This window comes from Poecilia reticulata, chromosome 9 (assembly GCF_904066995.2).
Source record: "Poecilia reticulata chromosome 9, P_reticulata-male-v2, whole genome shotgun sequence".
Classification (NCBI taxonomy): domain Eukaryota; kingdom Metazoa; phylum Chordata; class Actinopteri; order Cyprinodontiformes; family Poeciliidae; genus Poecilia; species Poecilia reticulata.
Genome location: NC_088838.1, coordinates 1,592,446 through 1,610,594, shown reverse-complemented (window position 1 = coordinate 1,610,594; position 18,149 = coordinate 1,592,446). Strand labels below are relative to the sequence as shown.

Here is an 18,149-nt window from a genome sequence, read left to right as displayed (position 1 = left end):
CTGGAACATCCAAATGCTCTCTAACAAACTTCAGACGTGCCTGGATATGGACTGGCTTAAGCAGGGGGACACGTCTGGCACTGCAAGATCTGAGTCCCTGGCGTCGTAGTGTGTTGCTGATGGTAGCCCTTGTAACATTGGTCCCAGCTTTCTGCAGGTCATTCGCTAGATCCCCCCTTGTGGTTCTGGGATTTTTCCTCACCGTTCTTGTGATCATTCTGACCCCATGGGCTGAGATCTTGCGTGGAGCCCCAGATCGAGGGAGATTAGTAGTGGTCTTGTAGGTCTTCCATTTTCTGATTATTGCTCCCACAGTAGATTTCTTCACACCAAGCTGCTTGCCTATTGCAGAGTCAGTCTTCCCAGCCTGGTGCAGGTCTACAATTCGGTTTCTGGTGTCCTCCGACAGCTCTTTCGTCTTCACCATAGTGGAGTTTGGAGTGTGAATGTTTGAGGTTGTGGGCAGGTGTCTTTTATACTGTTAACGACTTCAAACTGGTGCCATTAATACAGGTAATGAGTGGGGGAAAGAGGAGCCTCTTAAAAAAGAAGTTACAGGTCTGTGACAGCCAGAAATCTTGCTTGTTTGTAGGTGACCAAATACTTATTTTCCACCATTATTTGCAAATAAATTCTTTAAAATTCAGACAAAATGATTTTCTCAAATTTTTTTTCACATTTTGTCATAGTTGAGGTCTACCTATGATGTCAATTACAGGCCTCTCTCATCTTTTTAAGTGGGAGAACTTGCACAATTGGTGACTGACTAAATACTTATTTTCCCCACTGTACATGAAAATTGTACTTAAGTACAGTAATGAAGTACTTGTACTTGTACTTCGTTACTGCTACTGTAAATTACTTCCCACTGCTGAGATGTAATTCAAAACATACTGAAATTAATAATTTAAAGTAGCGTTAAGTGAATTTAAAAACATTCTCTTTTGAGTATATTTTTTAAAATATGCACAAAATATCTTTGATATTTTAAATATCTTAACTTGAGCAAATACATATTTTGTTCAAATAAAGTATACTTTTATTTAATATATTTCTTAAAAGTGTCTTTTGGTACGATTATATTTAAGTGTGTTTAAAGTTATAATTTTGAAATTGGTACAAGCATACTTTTAGCATACTTCATATGTATTTATAGGTAGTATACTTAATACTTAGTATACTTAAAGTGTACTTTTTGTAATTTGTAAAATGTAATTTGCTAAACAAATGTTGTTTGAATATGGTGATAAACCTTTCCTATCTTACAAAAACACTGAAGTCCTCCCAAACAATTGCTTCAATTTCTGATCGGAGGGGTTCATGTTCTACAGACCCAGAGAAAATAGATGCAGCTTTCTTTGAATTTTACAAAAATCTGTATCAAACTGAGCAATGACTTTCAACTTCTAATGGAAATATTTTTCTCACAAATTAAGCTGCCCAATTTACCAGAGAACAAAAAGAAAGATCTAAATGCAGAAATATCAGAGGCAGAGGTGAAAAGAGCCGTCAGGTCCCTCCAGGGAGGGAGGGCACTGGGCCCGGATGGGCTTGCTTCGGAATTCTACAAAGCATTTCTTTTCACTGGAGCAAGAATGTCTTTATACTCCTTGCAATATTCTGATGCAATACCGTCACAACCGGGGGATTTCCCCACCTTCATCCCTGAAATTGCATTTAATCCCTGAAATTGCATTTCTGATCTCCTCTTCTGTAATTGGTGCTTCCAACCATTCTGTATGCTCCTTGGTAAATTGAGTTTAGAAAGAAAAAGATCACTGTCTCCTTGGTTTGTCTCATCAAACCAAGGAGACACTTAGTTTGATGAGACACACTGCCCTCGTCTGGAGGGGGCAGTGTGATGTGGTTTGTCACATCACACTGAGGATGTATATAATGTTTAATAATATTGTTTGAAGACACCATCCTGTCTGTTTATGTCTTTTGCCAAGGTTACTAGAGTATCTCCTTGTTTGATGGCAGGGATTGTATTCAAAGAATCCTCTTTTTTTAACTTGTCTAGCTAATAATTTACCCGTTTTCTCCCCTCCCTCATAGAATGAAGTTTTTAACTTGAACATGCAACATTCCACTTTTTCGTTAGAAATTTCATTTAACTGAAACTTGAGCCCACAAATGTCTTGATAAAGTAAGTCATCATAACGCCTAGCCAAATTGTTTTCTTTAAGTTTGATTTCTCTTTCCAATTCTCGAATTTTATATAAACTCTCTTTTTTCTTCCCTTATCTTCAGGAACGCCTTAGCGGCCTCCCAGGCCGTTTTTGTACTTCTCCCCCTGAAGATATGATTAAATTATCAATTAGGAATCTATGTTACTGTTTATAAGATAATTTGCTCAAAAACTAAAATATTTTGAGGTGTTTCACAAGTTTTCCAAATCACCTGTTTAGAATTCAAAATAGACTATGAGATGTTTTAGATTTAAAATTTTGTCATTAATGTTTTATCTCTATAATATCCCCCTGTATTTTCTTATGTTACAAGGAAAAAACAAACATACATAACTCAGGAATTTAAAATAAACAGTTTGATAACATCAACCCATCCTTTGAAAATTTCCATATTTTCCATGAAGTTGGATGCCCCATGTAAGCAATTTATTCTACATAAGAGCATACTACAAGATGTTTATTTATAAACCCAACTTGAGCCATCCATCCATCCATCCATCCATCCATCCATCCATTTTCTTCCGCTTATCCGGGGTCGGGTCGCGGGGGCAGCAGCTTCAGAAGGGAGGCCCAGACTTCCCTCTCCCCAGCCACTTCTTCCAGCTCCTCCGGGGGAATCCCAAGGCGTTCCCAGGCCAGCCGAGAGACGTAATCCCTCCAGCGTGTCCAGGGTCTTCCCCGAGGCCTCCTCCCGGTGGGACGTGCCTGGAACACCTCACCAGGGAGGCGTCCAGGAGGCATCCTTACCAGATGCCCGAGCCATCTCAACTGGCTCCTCTCGACGTGGAGGAGCAGTGGCTCTACTCTGAGTCCCTCCCGGATGACCGAGCTTCTCACCCTATCTCTAAGGGAGAGCCCAGCCACCCTGCGGAGGAAACCCATTTCGGCCGCTTGTACCCGTGATCTCGTTCTTTCGGTCATGACCCAAAGCTCATGACCATAGATGAGGGTGGGAACGTAGATCGACCGATAAATCGAGAGCTTCGCTTTTTGGCTCAGCTCTCTCTTCACCACGACGGACCGGTACAGCGCCCGCTTCACAGTAGACGCTGCCCCAATCCGCCTGTCGATCTCCCGTTCCCTTCTTCCCTCAATCGTGAACAAGATCCCCAGATACTTAAACTCCTCCACTTGAGGCAGGACGACCCCCCTGACCCGGAGAAGGCACTCTACCCTTTTCCGGCTCAAGACCATGGCCTCGGATTTGGAGGACTGAGCCTCATCCCGGCCGCTTCACACTCGGCTGCGAACCGCTCCAGTGAGAGCTGCAGATCACGTTCCGATGAAGCCAACAGGACCACATCATCCGCAAAAAGCAGAGATGCGATCCTAAGACCACCAAAACGGATCCCCTCAACACCTTGGCTGCGCCAAAAAAATTCTGTCTATAAAAGTAATGAACAGAATCGGTGACAAAGGGCAGCCTTGGCGGAGTCCACCTCTCACCGGAAACGAGCCCGACTTACTGCCGGCAATGCGGACCAGACTCTGACACCGGTCATACAGGGACCTGACAGCCCGTATCAAAGGGCCCGGTACCCCATACTCCCGGAGTACCCCCACAGGGCCCCCCGAGGGACACGGTCGAACGCCTTCTCCAAGTCCACAAAACACATGTAGACTGGTTGGGCGAACTCCCATGCACCCTCCAGGACCCTGCTGAGGGTGTAGAGCTGGTCCAGTGTTCCACGACCAGAACGAAAACCACACTGCTCTTCCTGAATCCGAGGTTCGACTATCCGACGGACCCTCCTCTCCAGGACCCCTGAATAGACCTTACCAGGGAGGCTTAAGAGTGTGATCCAACTTGAACCAATAATCTTAATTAACATCAATTTGGAAAATATGCTTATCAAACCCATTAAGAAATATCAGACATATTCCCATTTAAATCCACCCCAATTTCAAGTATATCCAATCAAAACAAATCACAAACATTTCTGAAAATATTTCTGTTGTCATCAGAAATATTGTGCAATGACTCTTTCCTTATACCTGTTGATTTTTCCAGCTAAAAATTGTATCTCGAAGGCCAAATGTTTCATCATCATGAACAATTAAAAATAAGAATCTGGATTGCTTTTCTAGAAAAGCTGTGTCATCTTTCATTTTAAACCCACAAATTAGAAATGATCAATTTAGACAGAGGAGCTAAAATAAATGTGAAAATTCCTCTGAGACAAAGATTTTGCAGTACTGTAACATGTTATTGTCTTCCAAATGAAATGGTTAGGGGAATCTGGATTTAAACATTAATTCAACTCACAGGCACAGATATGCTGTGATCCAATTGTTTTCCAATCTGTTTGTGTTTGAAAGAAACATAAGTGATTAGTTCAGTTAGTTTGTTAAAAAAAATCTAAGCTGAATGAGACAGTCTCTTAATCTTAATCTTTTTTTTTAAATCAATAAATTCTATCTGCTTTAAGCTGAATTCTGATTGCTCCTGTTCCATTGTATTAATTCCCACATTGAAGTGAAAGTAGCAAATTAATTGGAATCTCAACATAATATTTCAATTTAGATTTGAATCATAAGTTGTCTCGGAGACAGAAATGTTTTGTAACAAATATGATGAACCTTAAATCAATATCTTGCTGTTTCATAATTTCCAATTTAAATCATATCCACAATCATATTTGTATCAATCTTGCAGCCTTCTTTAAACACTTTAAAGTGATCAGTCAATGAAAAATAAATCCTGCTTTGAGGATAAAATAAGAGAAAACATTTTAGAATAGATCATGATGAAAAATCAAATCTGCTAAAGACCACATTGTCTCAGTTCTCATTAATGTTAAATTTATCCTTTTCATGTAATTCCAAAGTATTTATAATCAGTCAAGACTTATTGCCATAAAAATTTATAAAATTTTGTAGTGTGTTCCAAGTAAATTTGTCCTGTTTTTTCCTCCCCATTCTAAAAGATAATCTGAAAAATAAGAAAAAGTGTGCCAAAATTTAAATTTCCAATTTTCATTGTACCAAACAAATTTGAAACCATTACCAATGAAGAAAATTTCTAGTTTCAAAACAGCAGATATCACCTCGTTTGTTTCCAATGTTACCCCTAAAATCTTAAGTAAAAACCCTCCTATTGTACAAGCAGATGATTCTGCTTTAAAATAAATTTTGATGTCAAAGTATAATTTATGTAGTCATTAACATTTTAGAAATGTCTGTGGAGTATTTTGTCAAATTTATCCAATGCTAATATTGCCCATGTGTAACAGTCCAAAGAATTATTAAAGCCATATGACTCACCAATAATTTTATGACTTTTTCTGCCTTTTTAATTTTTTTCCCCGTTTAATCAAGGATCTGTGCAAATATAAGACCCCTTTGTAACTTTCCCTAGATTTATCGCTATTGTGGTCATAAACAAAACATTTACTATTTCTACATAGATTGAAAATCAGAAAAGTATCAATACATCTATTCACTAAAGTTAGACAACGTGACATCAATTTCTCTCCACAATAAACTAATTCATTCTCAATCACACTCAGTCATTCACATTCTTTAACCAAGATGATGCAGGATGTAATCCCCGCTTCAAGCTGAACAAAACTGGTTGGGGCTGTTTATTGACCCCTCACCCCCTAATAAAACAAAGAACACAACTTCATTCTCAGTGTTTTAAGGTATTTTTCACGTCAGTTGATCTTAATTTTCAAATAGTCCATCCAAATTACATCTTTTTAAGAACATCATCCAAAAACATTAAGTCATTTAAATTTTTCTTTTATATTGTCCTGTTTAAAGAAACATTATTTTCCAATGTTTCTAATATTGTTTTGTGTTCTCCAAATCTGTTTTAAATATTTCAATGTATTCATTCAATCTTGTTTTTTATGACATGAGTTATAGAATGGCCAATTTTAGTCTAGACTCCCTAATAGAATCTTTTATAAGGTGCTTATTTCATACCTGAGTGAAGTTGGCCCCCCCACCTTCTTCAAATCAGACAAAATTGGTGTCAAATGTTTGTGCTACGTTTGTGCCGGTTTGTGCACAAAAATTTTCGTTTGTGCTGCTATCATTTTAAAAATATAAAGAAATGTTTCTAGAGGTCATCCAAGGTCAACCAGCCCCCCACCTTCTTCAAATCAGACAAAATGGGTGTCAATCAACTCGGCTACGTTTGTGCTGGTTTGTGCAGCAAAAATTCTCGTTTGTGCTGCTTTGGCTTTGAAGATATTAATGAAAAGGTAAAGGTCAAAAGGTCAACCAGCCCCCCCACCTTCCTGAAATCAGACAAAATTGGTGTCAATCAACTCAGCTACGTTTGTGCTGGTTTGTGCAGCAAAAATTTTCGTTTGTGCTGCTATCATTTTAAAGATATAAAGAAATGTTTCTAGAGGTCATCCAAGGTCAACCACCCCCCCACCTTCTTCAAATCAGACAAAATGGGTGTCAATCAACTCGGCTACGTTTGTGCTGGTTTGTGCAGTAAAGATTTTTGTTTGTGATGCTTTGGCTTTGAAGATATTAATGAAAAAGTAAAGGTCAAAAGGTCAGGTGATCCCAGGTCAACCAACCCCCCCACCTTCTTCAAATCAGACAAAATGGGTGTCAATCAACTCGGCTACGTTTGTGCTGGTTTGTGTAGCAAAAATTTTCGTTTGTGCTGCTTTGGCTTTGAAGATATTAATGAAAAGGTAAAGGTCAAAAGGTCAACCAGCCCCCCCACCTTCTTCAAATCAGACAAAATTGGTGTCAATCAACTCGGCTACGTTTGTGCTGGTTTGTGCAGCAAAAATTTTCGTTTGTGCTGCTTTGGCTTTGAAGATATTAAAACAAAAGTTTCTAGAGGTCATCAGAGGTCAATGATCACCTGTTCATGTTGAAACTGGGAATTTCATTTAAATTATAAGTTGCTAACCTATGAACATGAATAATTTAATTTTAACCTGGAAGAAATTCAATTCAAACTAGCTCTTATTTAGAATGAACAGGTAGGTACAACCATAGACATAATATAAGAATAGATGCCTCATGATTGAGGGCGGCCATCTTGGAGCAGTCCACCACTCCACTCAGCGTTATATGTGTAGCAGGCACAATAATAGATCAGCACATGTAATCGATCATTACACGCTTTTTTGTTGCTGGAGAACTTATTCAAACATCTATCAAAGCTACATTTATAAACAATTGTATTTTTTATGTTTTTTTTTTTCATTGGTACATAGTTCAGTATATTTAAATATGCAATTTCACTTAATTTTTACTACCTTCCGCATCATTAATCGACTGTAGTTCAAAATCTACTATACCTAGACACTTCAAACCTGGACTAAATTATTCTGCTCTAATAGCAGAATATGTAAAACCATGTTTGGGATTTGTTAAAACTTTGTCTGATTTGTGAAAACTTATTAAAATTCGATTTTCACCAATTTTGGCACCTCTTTCATTACTAAAACTTTTCTAATTAAAAAAAATACAACTCATAGACACTTCAAACCTGGATTAGATTATTCTCCTCTTCAAGATGGATATTGAAAACCATGTTTGGGATTTGTGAAATGTTTTTCTGATTTGTGAAAAATCAAGAAAGTTAGATTTTCAAAACATTTTTGGCATCTGGATCACACTAGAAATGATACTGAAAACTACAATCCTGGAGTGGATTATTTGAATTTACCTGGCTTTAGATTTTGACCAGAATGAAACAAAAATTGAAAACAGGCTATTCACTATTGTTATGAAATGTCCTTGCTTAAAAACTAACAAATGTCAAACTTCAAACTTGGAAATGTCAATTAAACACATAAAATTACATCAAAAGTTGAGATTATTTAACCAGTTTTTTGCATGCAACGTTACATTTTTGTTCAGAATTGATCCACAGTGAACATAATTTTCATCTGTCCTTCACTTACAGCAAACCCTTATAGTAAACATGCAAGCATGGAGCAAAAATGAGTGCAAGCAGTTCCTTTAACCTGTAGGCACCTTCTCACAGATGCTGGCTCAGATAAAGCAGCGAAGTACCACAAACAACTGGGGGATAAAGCATATGCAAAACAAAAAGAGTACTTATGCACTACTACTTTCGTAGCTGGATATAGATTTTAAAAAAGGCAATACCACAATAAATAAAACATTCAGTTGTTTTAAGTAATCACCCACTTCATGCTCCCCTTACGGAAGGTACTGGAGATGAAACGAATGCAATAACAAATCTATATGAAGATTGAATTACAGGAGAGGAAATTAACTGCTAAAAGTTCATTTAACAGCAAAATGATACGTTTTAAAGAAGTGCTCATGATCCAAAACAAGTGTTGAAAATCTAACTTTCTTGATTTTTCACAAATCAGAAAAAGGTTTCACAAATCCCAAACATGGTTTTGAATATTCTGCTATTAGAGCAGAATAATCTTGTCCAGGTTTGAAGTGTCTAGGTATAGTAGATTTTAAACTACAGCCGATTAATGATGCGGAAGGTAGTGAAAAATTAAGTGGAATCGCCCTTTAGCTATTGGAAGCTAGAAATCGGAACCAACTTCAGCTTCGTGCACTGTAGCTAATATTAGCTGGTATCTCGCTGGTGGACATAAATACAGTAAAGTAATATTATAATCACAAAATATAATACAATAATATCTCCATCTTACTCGTGAAATGTTGTCTGTGGAGCCTCACATCAATAGTCCATCGATCTGAACAACAATATCCCTCAGTGCTGAGGCATCTTCTGTTGTTTTGGTTGAGCAAAGTAGGAAGACGACCTCTCCAAGATGGCCGCCGTATTTCCTGCACCGGAGCAGCCAATGCGGGGTCTACTCTATGTCTAATATTATGTCTGTGGGTACAACACCTCCCAAAGCTATCTTGGTGACCTGTATTTTAGCTTCTGATCACTAGAGGGTGCTATTAGACGAACTGTACAATTGAAAAACAAAAAAAATAAGAATAAAACCAAACATGTGCTTTGCATCTACTCACCCATTTTGAGCTCAATGTTATGATCAAGAGCAATCATCAACACTTCTTTTTAATACTTCATAGCAGTGCATCAAGGTAGGTTTGTCCACTTGGATCTGCAGTATGCAAGGCTCATAAAAGAAATTTACTTTTAAACATTTTCCAAAACTGTAGCTATTTTAGTACAGTATAATACATCTCATCTGTGCAAAAAATAACAACAATAATCTGGCTTCTCCTCCAACTGCAGAAATGCACCCCTCAACAACCGTTCAGAGCCAGGAGATTGTCTCAAGGCAGAAAATGGCAGAAAAACAATGTACTGTTCTAGGAAAACAGTTTATCTGCATTCATCACTGGCTATGCTGACCTTTACCTTTTCATTAATATCTTCAAAGCCAAAGCAGCACAAATGAAAATTTTTGCTGCACAAACCAGCACAAACATAGCCGAGTTGATTGACACCCATTTTGTCTGATTTGAAGAAGGTGGAGGGCTGGTTCACCTTGGATCACCTGACCTTTTGACCTTTACTTTTTCATTAATATCTTCAAAGCCAAAGCAGCACAAACGAAAAGTTTTGCTGCACAAACCAGCACAAACGTAGCCGAGTTGATTGACACCCATTTTGTCTGGTTTGAAGAAGGTGGGTGGGGGGTTGACCTTGGATGACCTCTAGAAACATTTCTTTATATCTTTAAAATGATAGCAGCACAAACGAAAATTATTGCTGCACAAACCAGCACAAACGTAGTCGAGTTGATTGACACCAATTTTGTCTGATTTGAAGAAGGTGGGGGGGCTGGTTGACCTTTTGACCTTTACCTTTTCATTAATATCTTCAAAGCCAAAGCAGCACAAACGAAAATGTTTGCTGCACAAACCAGCACAAACATAGCCGAGTTGATTGACACCCATTTTGTCTGGTTTGAAGAAGGTGGGTGGGGGGTTGACCTTGGATGACCTCTAGAAACATTTCTTTATATCTTTAAAATGATAGCGGCACAAACAAAAATTTTTGCTGCACAAACCAGCACAAACGTAGCACAAACGTTTGACACCAATTTTGTCTGATTTGAAGAAGGTGGGGGGGCCAACTTCACTCAGGTTTATTACATCAGGTCTGTAGCGTCTAAAAACCTTGGTCATTGTTGTATCCATAAAGTTCATGTCAGTCTTCAGTTTTAGTCTGTAGTCATCATGGTTTCTGTCTCAGATCCAATTGTCATCCATCCCCACACAAAATGTATTTTCTTTGCGGGGAGATCCTCCTATAAGAAACAAATTTAGTCATTAGTGTTTTAACCTTTCTTGCTTTAGCTGTTGGAAAAGCATAATTTATTATTCTATTGTTATTTACATCCATCTTCAATCCACCCTGTGATAAGAGTGAATACAATTTCTTTCTTTTGCTCTAGCTCTATGATGTAGTTCTGTAACTGATTATTTTGTTACATCAGCTGTAGGAAGACCTGTGTTTCTATCATTGTTGTGGCATTTAGCAAATGAAAATAATTTTTGAAAACTGACACAAGAGAAGGTTGGTCTGATTTAACTTCAGACTGTGAGAAAAATGTGTCTTTTGTATATATACGTATGGTTTCAACTGTTGATTGATTGTTCTGACTCAGGTGCTTTTTCCTTGTTGATCTCAGTTGTAGAACGGCTGTCCAGAACATCACCCAGAGCAAGTGATGAAGTTACAAGATGGAACCCTACCCAGTCTGTGCAGGACACACCTGCTATGGCTACATGGAGAAACTCAGGAGAATCCAAGAGTTCAACCCAAACTGGAAGGGAATTTCAACCAGCCATCACAAAAATAATTGATGTCTCATCTGAAGGCAGGATTTCTTTAGATGAATACAAATCCCCTTGTAAAATATTCTCTGACTCATTTACCTCGTGCAAACATTCTGCAGCCCAGCTGGAGGATGCCAGCATCTGTGTTCAACATAATGTTTCCAAAAATGTGTGTACAAAAAAAAACACAGGTGCTTCAGTGAGTGAATCTGTCCCTGACAACAATAGACTGGGAAGTGAAGTAGCTGTTGAGACTACTTCAGAATGTTTGAGAGATCCAGATCAGGCTTTGTCTAAATTACCATCAGATGAAAATAGCTCTACTGTTGCATGTCTGCACTCTGAGCTTTATGAAATATCAGATCCCACCTTTGTAGAGCCATCATGCTATGTATTCACCAAGACAGGACATGGACCAGCTAGAGAGAGCCCCATTAACTGTACCCAAATGAACACTTGCCTCACACAAATAAGCCTCTCCCAGGAAGACTCTGGTATCACTCAGGTTCCTTCAGGTGTTTCTGGAGATGAATCACAGTCCTCAAACCTTTGTGGGAATCTGAGTACACACACTTCTTCCCCTGAATCCAAGACTTCAGATTCCAGTGGTGTATCACATTCTGGAGATTCTGACTTTAATAATCACGTCTTGAAAGATAAAGCAGATTTAAACCCAGAGGCTATGTTCATTTTTAAGAACACGTCTGATTTAAAGCCACTTAATGACTCGGACTGTCCTGCAGAAAGTGAGAAAGTTGATCAACTGGCAGCTGGCCCTCCAAAATTAAATGCGTTAACTATTCAAAGTATCAGTTTTGCACAGGAAGAACCTCAACCGAAAGCATTCAGAAGTGAAAACCTCATATCTTTGGACACAAATATTGCCTTGAAAGAGTTTACCAAATTTCAACCAACCGCAATCGTGTCCAGCTTCTTGAATTCAAACAAGCAGCTGGATGTGAACATTTGCCATGAATTATCCAGAGTCAGTGACAGAATGCACAGTGCAGCTCAGCATGGACTCTCTGGAAGCACCATTCAAACTGTACAATGTGCCAAAGAAAAAAATATAATTTCTTGTTCCAAATCACCAGTATTATCACTAGAGCAGCCATGCCCCTCTATTACCCAGAGGACATTCATAGAACTTCAGTTTTCTCCAGCGCCTGGTCTCATATCACCACTATTTAAATATAATAAAGAAACAACTTCAAAACCCAATAAAGACTTTAAAATCAAAACATATGCAAGATTAGCATCTAAGCTTTCTCCCATTTCCAGGGTTGAAATAACTAATGGCATGACCAAAAGTGAAATCTTTGATTACACTGAAAAAGCTCAGCTAACCACAGCGGATGACCCGAAACCAAGTCAAGTTTTGGTGTCAGAAGAGACCCTGAAATTCAGCACATCTAGACCAAACTGTCAAACCATGTGGGGCTTATCCAAGGATGTCACCCTGTCTGCAGGCTACAAGCCTTTTTCTGTTCGACATAAAATAAAGTCCTATGAAAGCCTTGCCAACTTGGATAAACCTGTGGCTAAAAGCAGTGATGTTCATTCCTTTGCAGTAGCATATGCATCCTCACTTAACCAGAGAATCTCTGGATATATGAACTCGGTTAACTCTGTTGACTGGCGTGGCCACCAAAGAAATAACAGCTCTTACAACAACTGTTTGACATCAGTAGCACCCCTCTCCCCACCTCTGAGAAAATCTGCAGGAAATGAAAATCAGAACGCCCCAGGTGGTACCATATCACACAACCCTGTGGTGCTGCGAAGGAAACATGGCAGACTTCCCACCAGGATGGTGCATCAGTCTAGGGCTCTCAGTATGCCCAATTTAGAAAAACTATGCACCGATGACTTCAGTGGAGGAAATACCACAGCTGGTAATACAAATGATCCCAGCATCTGCTTAACTGTTGCTCCAAAAGCCAACATGACTGACTGCTTCTCACCAGCTGCAATGTTTAGCAGTGGTGATGATGCGACTTCTGAGGACACTCCTCAGGGATCTCCAGACACCAGACGGCCTGGCTGGTCTATCAGGTGAGAACTTAATTCTAAACTATTTAATTTAGAATTGGTTAGTGTTTCAGACACCATGACCAGAAATAAAGGCCAATGCATAAATGAACAAAGTTGTCAGTTCTGCTACAAGTTACACAGGCCATGATTACTTTAAAAGATTTATAACATATAAACACCAAAATGTAACAATAAAGTTATGTAGACAGAGAAAAATAAAACAAGTTCATGTGCAATTTCTAGTATTTTTTATTGTATTTTTTCTTTATTGATTTTCAAGGAAGCACATTTTACAAAACACATACAATATCACAATGCCAATTTCAATATTTAAGAAGAAAAGAAGTAGATAATTATGATAAATAAAACAACCATTACAACACTATATCTCAGAGACAGATTACAACCATTGAAATGAAAAATAGAATAATCTAAAAGAAAAATAATTATTAAAAAAAATACAAAGAAAGAAATAAAAATAAACGGACAAAAACATAATATTAAATAATGATAAAGTGTATATACTACACTTTATCAACTGCTGCTCTCTTTTATACTGTAGAGAGTAGCTTAACAGAGTGGTTTCATCATGCTTAGTCTCCAAAATTAATTCAAATCTTCTGAGTGATACATAGACATCACTATAAACTAAAATATTCTGTCTTTTGATTGAGAGGGGCTGTTTTGTTTGCATTTTACATATGTCAAATGTTATATCAATCCAGTAATAAAACTGACATTAGATATGCTTCTTTTTGAAATTCCTTGAGGTATACCAAAATACATAAGCTTGCTCTCTAAAGGAATGTTCCGCTTTAAAATATGTTGCAGGGCAATACTTATCTCTTTCCAGTAATCTTTAATGACCAAACAGTGTCAAAAAAACATGGTAATGGTTTGCATTTTTATTTCCGCATTTTTTAGCAAGTAGCAGGATTTCTCTTATAGTGAGATTTCTGAGCAGGTTTGATAAAGAATTTTAGAAAGCATTTTGCAACTGTTGCTCATTCTTCCTCAGTTTTTGTTAAGCTGCCTTTTCGTTCTTACTTTGACGTGAAGGGTCAGATTGCTTTTACAATCGAACAGATTTTTGTAGATATTTTTTTAATTGTAGGCTGTGGGGATGCTCTGACCAGGTTTTTTGCTGCCGATTCCGATATCAATCATCCATGAGACCGATCTCTGCCGATCGCCTGGAATTAATTTTTTGCTTTAGGTAGGCTACTATGATACTATGTTATCTGGCGAAATGGAAAAATTATCTGGCAATAAATTAACCTAATTTAGACATAATAGACATATTTTAATACATATCTAAAATCTTTTTTTTAAGTTACATGCAGCTTTAAGCAGACGTTCTGTGCGAGAGTTCACTGTCTGGTGGAGGTTGAGCAGCACTACGCCTGTAAAATATTACTACTACCAGTAGTGAGTAGCAGCTGTCCAACAGCAAGAGCAGAACCCAGGCTCTTACACGAACAGCTCAAAAACTTAAATTATTTTTCGGGTTATTTGTTTAGCTTTCTGACCATGATGCTAATCCGGGTGAGTGTTGATAGTTGTGCGGTGCTGTACCTGCTATCTGGCCGCTCCGCCCCGTTATCTGGAGAAATGGAAAAATAAAAGACTTTTTTGTCTTTTATTGAGCCTCGATATATCCAAACTCTGTCAAGTGCTTGTTTTATAAATGCCATATTCCATTTGTTGTGTTGATGTATTTTGACATGCTTCAGTCACAAGGTAATTGCGCCGCAACACGCAAACGTCCCCATGAACCTTACCACAGGGGCCGCGTTTCATTGGGTAATGCCCATTTTACGTCACAGCGCAGCTACCACGTGCTTGACCGTCTCACAAATGGAAGCTACTGTAGTAAATACATGCTAATGTACATTGTGGACTAGCAGACCGGCAGAAAGTTTTTGCGTCAGAACTCGAAAAAGAATGGTTCTCCACCGTCAGTGGGGTATCTGTACAGGCGATGTCAGGTATCCTGATCGGGTTTGTGGAACTAAAATTCACAGATTTCCAAAATCTGAAACGGAATGTCTTGCTTGGATTAAAGCTTGTGCACGACCGCATTTGCAGCTCAACCGTAGTAGGATCAATAAGAAGTATTTTTGCTTTGCTTTCTTTGTGTTTAGTGAATGAAAAAAAGAAAGTCAATAATAAACACATCCATTATGAAAACCTTTTAGCCAAGTACAGCATAATGGCAGTACAGATACAACTTCTCCACCTTGAAGCTTGTGAGTTAGTCTTACGTTAGCTGAACAGATCAATATGCAATGTGTACCATATCTGACATACATTAAAGATTTTATTTTACCTGAAAAGGCTTTTTACTAAACTGTAATCGTGTTAGCCACGCTAGCACCGAGTACCGTGAATAAGACCTAGGCACATTCGAACCTTCTAAACTAGTGGTCCCCAAACTTTTTCCTGTGAGGGCCACATAACTTTTCCCTTCTCTGGGGTTGGGCCAGAGTCAGTTTGTAACATAAAAAGTGTGACGATTGCAGGAGTGCCTAAATGTAAAAATATATTGTTTTCCAGAAAGCACAATCAAATAACGCTCTCTGGGTTCTTCACAGAACAAGTCAGGAAATAAATAATAACACTATTAATGAAATAAATAATAACCAAGCAATCCTCTCTGGGTTCTTCACAGAAAAAAACCCAGGAAAGATTATAGTCCGTATTTTCCGAACTATCAGCCGCACCGGACTATAAGTCACAATACCAAAGTTTTTTTTTTTTTTTAAACCAGTAAACATAAACATCTAACCCTCAGATATCTCTGCCGCTCTAGGTTTTCCACAACAATGCAGCAGCAGCAGTAGAGGGGGGCGGATACCCAAAATTTGAGTCATAACAGGTCAATTGAATATCACATTTATTATGGTCGAAAAAGAAAAAAGTTGCCAAGATTAAATTTAACAGAACTGATTACGATAGTTTCCAAACGGTAACTGTAACAGTAAAAGTGCTGATCCTTCGTGTTGCTACTAGTATGTGCTAAATCAGTGGTCCCAACCTGTTTATTGCCGCGGACCGGTCAAGACTTGGAAATTTTGTTGCGGCCCGGCAGAGGGGGAGGGGAAGGGGGATGAACAGTCAGATAAGGCTTCTGCATGTTGGTGTTCCCACTAAATGCTGAATATGCCCTATTTGGGTTGTCTTGGCCCTTTTATCGCAGCCTGTGGGGTTTTTCCTGACTGGGAACGAGAATACGACCTGTTGAATGTGACAGGTAGCCAATCTAAAAGCGCAGTGACGTAAGAACACAGGGGAATCCCAAACAGCTGACATCGCGCAACTGAGAGTCCGGTGGATATCGGAGATGATATGTGGAAATGTTTATTATTAAATCTAAAGGTCATTATTATGTTTATTCAGTTAAAAATGTTAACTATGAAAAAACATATTCACCTCCAAATCATAGTGCAGCAAATAGAGCGGTTGCTCCCGTCGTCTTTTATCCACCGCCTTTTCTTATTATTACATCTTTTATCTCTTAAAATGACTCCACAAACTATCACTGTTGCTTCTACATCATCATCCGTGTTTGCTTATTCTAAATTCCCGCTATGTTGGGGGGTTTTACTGGATTATCCACTGGAATCGGGATGTTTGTGACTGGAATCGGTTCGTGCCGTGTGGCTGAACACGAACCGATCGAACCTGTACTTTTATCAGCTCTGTGGTCACAGAGGTTTGGAGAATCGGCCGACAATTCTTAAATCTTGTCGCCTAAACCAGACTTAAGACTCACAAGCTCTACTCCTCTCCTCTTGACCGCTGCCCAAATGCTCTGACTCTGGTCGCTATGGTAACGTTTATATATCCCTTCAAAATAATATACAGAAGCGCCACAAAAACTAACATTTTACTTTCATGAAAATTTTAACTCACAATAATGACTAACGGGAGCACTGAGCTTGTTTCTCTGCAACGATACGGTTCCATCTGGGAGTGATGAGAGACAACGACACCCGAGCTGTGTTGCTTGAGCACAGCCTGCTTGGACTCTACATGGCAAAGCAGCTTGAAGCTTGGTCGCCGCATGTTATGCAGAGCGGGCTTGTAATGTGGGAATCACCTACCAGTCCAGGATAAATCCATTCTCCTGTCTCTTCTCTTGGCCTTTCCCCTTTGCAAAGAAACTTTCCAAAGACATCTGATCTGTTTCTTACTCATTTTGCTGTTTGTGGGCTCAATGTTGGCGGGCAAGTAACCAGACTTCCAATGATTCATTTCCTGCTAAAGAGCCCCCTGGTGGTTGAAGAAAAATCCACATATAAACAGCTTGTAATCCGGAATATGAAAAAAAAATCTAAATGCTCTCTGGTAATATTCAGGGGGCCGGACCAAATGTGCAGGTAGGCCGGATGCGGCCCTCGGGCCGTAGTTTGGGGACTACTGCTCTAAACCATGAATGTCCGACTTACCCAGCCTTGCAAGAACAATAGGCATCAGTAATCTTGTCCACAGCTATATTTATACTGAGGGTGCTGTTTTCCTCATCGACCGGTAGCTTTTCGCTGTAACGCGCACGATGTTGGAGGCATCGCGTGGCTAAAACACCTTGATGTCGTCCAAAAAAGATGACATGAACTTGTTGGTTCCCCTGTCCATTGTCATGGCTGATATTTAGTGAAAATCCGGCAGAAATGCTAAACTAATCGACTCAGAAATACTCTGCAGAGAGTCAGTCAAAATGAAAAATGCCATGTTTACACATAGAAGCTAAGCACGGCGAGGCTTTGCTTGTGAGACATGTAGTCACGTGGGACTTTCGAGGGGCGTTTCTGGGCGGAGCTTGGTATGGTCCATTCACTCTCGGCTTATAGTTCCACATGACAGAATTTGTTGGCGCGCTTTCGCACTGTGATAAGCTGCGAAGTGAGATAAACGTGATCAGTTTTGAAGAAAGGCAACAAAGAGAGTGATCGGTGACCACCGGTCATGCACTTTTTCGGTGGCCGATGGATTTTCACACCTTTAATTAGGCTTGCCACCCATCCCGTAAAATATGAAGTCTTCAGGTATTTGGCTGTTAAAAGTCGCGTGACGCGATTTGTTCCGAATTTCTATAAATGTCCGATAGACATGTCTATCACACACATATGAACACCAAGTGTAACAATAATGATGGAAATAAAACACGGAAAATATGGTCAG

The 18,149-nt window shown here is 39.0% G+C and overlaps 1 protein-coding gene across 21 annotated transcripts in view; it reads left to right on the top strand.

Moving 5' to 3' along the window:
- The window catches only part of pdzd2 (PDZ domain containing 2), a 211,657-nt gene that overhangs the window by 134,277 nt on the left and 59,231 nt on the right, over window positions 1–18,149 (top strand). For all 21 annotated transcript variants that reach the window (XR_014089132.1, XR_014089131.1, XR_014089133.1 and 18 more), the window contains one exon: window positions 10,784–12,986. Coding sequence is in view for 18 of the 21 variants with exons in the window: in XM_081611182.1 (XP_081467308.1) it covers window positions 10,784–12,986 (2,203 nt within the window). In the remaining 3 variants the exon portion in view is untranslated. The remainder of the gene's footprint in view (window positions 1–10,783; window positions 12,987–18,149) is intronic.